Here is a 3,142-nt window from a genome sequence, read left to right as displayed (position 1 = left end):
GGGGGGTCTCAAGGGACAGAACCTCCCCAGCCCCACCATACCTTCTCCTCCTTCACCACACTGTGGTCTTACTGTTTGACCATGAACTGCAGAGATGGTAGGCTCAGAGCAACCCTGCTGCACCGGCCTGGAAGGGGTTAAAGGCATGAAATGTTAACAAGCCCCTTCTCACTGCTATTTATACTCAGGAAGCTCTTCTCCACCCCCCTACCCCACACCCTCACCCCCCCACTGCTCCTGCTGCCTGGAAACTTGGGCTCGCAGCTTCCCTTGCACGCAGCACAAGCCAGCTAATTACCCACCCAGGAGCTGGAGCGAGCTGTGCTGCTGCACACCAGCCCGAACAGAGGAAGAAGAGCCACCATTACCAGGGCCGTGGGGAAGGCGAGGCAGAAACCCCCTCTCCATCCCTCCCTGGGAGAAGCAGCCCAGCTGTGGAAGGGCTTTGCTGGCTCCTCACTCGGTCCCTTCATCCCCCATGGGAAACACGCTGGGAAACGGTCCTGGAGGAACTGATGGTCAAGGGCAGGTCCAGGTCCTCAGGACCCTGAAGCAGCTCCAGAGCACCAGGTGATGTATTAGGAAGGGCTGCCTGTCCTTGCAGGGAAGTCTTGCTTTATCAGGGAGGCTTTGGCTACACCCAGCCTTGAAGTTTTAACTCCAGGTACCCGTCATCTTCTGACCCTCGGTCCTGAAGCTGTGTCCTGCTCCTGCCTCAGTTCTCAGCACTGAGCTGGAGAGGTTGGGCCGTTGCAGCTCCTCCTGACAGTAACAGATACTTGCAGGACCAGGCTATATTTAGAGAGGCTGCTCCTTCTTATACCTTCTTGGCTCGTGGCAGCTGCAGGCACGGGGAGTTCCCCAAGCCGGGGATGTATCCGGACCATCTGCTTAGAGTTAGGCTGGTCCTCTCCACAGCAAACTCCCCTGATCCCCCTTTGAACACTCTGGCTTCTTCAGGATCCCAGGCAAAATACCCCTAATCCCTTTTAGGCGAGATGAAATGCGAGGAAATGTGTTTTTTTTTTCCAGCAGAAGAAGGCAGAAGAGCTGGCATTATGTGTCAGAGAAAACCAGGGAGCAGATACCAGTGTGGGAGAGCAGGGGATGTCTGTGGAGACCAGCAGTGGGGAAGGATAACCAGGGAATAAGATGAAAAAATAGTTTTAATAGACAAAACCATGAGGAAGGATGCCATCCAGGTTAGGAAACCTCTGTCCCTGGCCTGGCCAGGGTGAGATGGGGCTGCTGGCACCTTGCTCTTAGCAGTGGCTGGATCTGCCCACCGAGCTCAGAGGGACCAGTTGGACCAGCAACGTGGCGTTTGCTGGCCTGGGAGATGAGAGTGATGCAGCACAGCATCTGCACCCACCCTTGGGGCTTCTTATCTCCCCCGGCTCAGACTCCAGCCTGGAGGATGGTTCCATACAAAGCTCAGCTGATTTAGGTGTGGTGAAGTGGACTAGGAGCAAAAATTCTCCCCAAGTCATTCACCTGAACGTTTTCTTTTCCTCCCTGGTTTCCAAAGGCCTCAAAGGTGTTGAAAGTTGTATCACACTGAAACCAAGTGAGCAGAGAGGAAGGGTTGAATAGAGCCTCGAGGGAATCAGAACTAAATGTGATGTGTGAGCCAGAGGCTGCTGGACCAGATCTAAGTATCCTACCTGGTTCTGTGCCTGTCCCCTCACTGCACATCTGCCTGCTAAGCTGTGAGCAGGGACCTGAACCTGGGTAGCCAGAACCCAGCTGCCAGGCAGCAAGTTTGCACCTGGCTGTCCCTAGGAAGCCGTGCCCAAGGTGCCCCTTGGCATGAGGAGCAAGATGAGGTGCCAGCTCCACAGGAGGAGACGAGGAGAGCGATTCCTCCAAAGCAAACTCATCCTGCAGTGATTCCTGGATACCCCTAAACAGAGAGCTCCCAAGGAGAAAAGGAAGGTCATGAGCAGAAAATAAAAAAAAAATCCTTGTCGGTGCCAGGGCTGGCAGCCCAGTGCCAGGCTGGCTGAGCCCTCCCCACACCTGGGCACCTCTCCTGATGGGGCAGAAGGCTGGCATGGGGGCACCAAGCCTGTAGCCTGCCCAGCGCCCAAGATAGCCCAGCAGCTGCCCGGGACCTCGGCCAGGCACCGGCCCTGGGCAGTCCCAGATTTGGACGTGACCTTTGAGCCTTGCACCACTGCCCAAGGCTGTGGCCGTGGCTGCGTTCCCCTGCTGAGCAGGGACCCCCTCGCCCAGCCAGTGGCAATAGGAGGAGGAGGAGGGGGGAGGAGGAGTAGCCCCACTCTGCCCTTCCCAGCTCCTGCTTGTGCCCAAAGGGGAGCAAGGGGGTTCCCAGGGAGTGGGGTGGGACCAGGCACACCCCTGACCCTTCTTCTCTGCTGCAGTGAGGCTCCACGACAGCATCTCTGAGGAGGGCCACCACTACCTGATATTTGACCTGTGAGTAATGGTTCTATCCATCTCTTCATCCACCCACAGCTGCGTGCCTCCACCCCGGGGTGATGCACCCTGCAACCCCCCAAGCTTTCCCCCATCCTCCACCTCGCCCACGCCCTTCCCACAGGCTGGGTGGGAACCAAGCTTGAGTCCCCCAAACTGGGCAGAGCCCTGCCCTGCCCCCCCAGCGCTCCCCCTGTGCACGGTGCAGCATTGTTTTGGGGGGATTTGGTAAGGCTGAGCGTGCTGTAAATCAATCCAGCTCCACGCTGGGGTGCCTGGTGTGACTCCCCCCCCGTTTTCTCACAGGGTCACTGGCGGGGAGCTGTTTGAGGACATTGTGGCCAGGGAGTACTACAGTGAAGCGGATGCCAGGTGAGCACAGACACATGCTGGGCCACGAAGGGGACAGCAATTGTCCCCTTACCCCACGAACTGCTCCTTCCCAGGCTTCTACACATCTGGCTTTCTGCAGCACAAGCTCCTGCCATGCTGGGAGGTGTTTTACAGCTGCTCTGCAGCACGCACTCGTAAAACAGATGCGTGGTGCAAAAGAAACAAAGCAAAAAGCTCTTTTCAACTCACTTGGCTCCCGTGCCAAGCAATGCGTGTGTTACCAGAGGGCTGCTCCCACCTCCAACCAGCCATCGCTCGCAGCAGCCCACGTCGGACCTCCCTGGAAAGGAGCAAAGCATCTGGGCTCCCC

The 3,142-nt window shown here is 57.4% G+C and overlaps 1 protein-coding gene across 1 annotated transcript in view; it reads left to right on the top strand.

Annotated features, from left to right (window-relative positions):
• The window catches only part of LOC103782280 (calcium/calmodulin-dependent protein kinase type II subunit alpha), a gene marked incomplete at both ends in the record, with an annotated part of 14,519 nt that overhangs the window by 5,159 nt on the left and 6,218 nt on the right, over positions 1 to 3,142 (top strand). The window contains 2 exons of the mRNA XM_008950041.1: positions 2,385 to 2,439; positions 2,746 to 2,811. Of these exons, the coding sequence (XP_008948289.1) occupies positions 2,385 to 2,439; positions 2,746 to 2,811 (121 nt within the window). The remainder of the gene's footprint in view (positions 1 to 2,384; positions 2,440 to 2,745; positions 2,812 to 3,142) is intronic.

Source organism: Merops nubicus, unplaced genomic scaffold (assembly GCF_000691845.1).
Source record: "Merops nubicus isolate BGI_N331 unplaced genomic scaffold, ASM69184v1 scaffold26991, whole genome shotgun sequence".
Lineage (NCBI taxonomy): Eukaryota > Metazoa > Chordata > Aves > Coraciiformes > Meropidae > Merops > Merops nubicus.
This window is presented reverse-complemented; position numbering and strand designations above follow the sequence as displayed.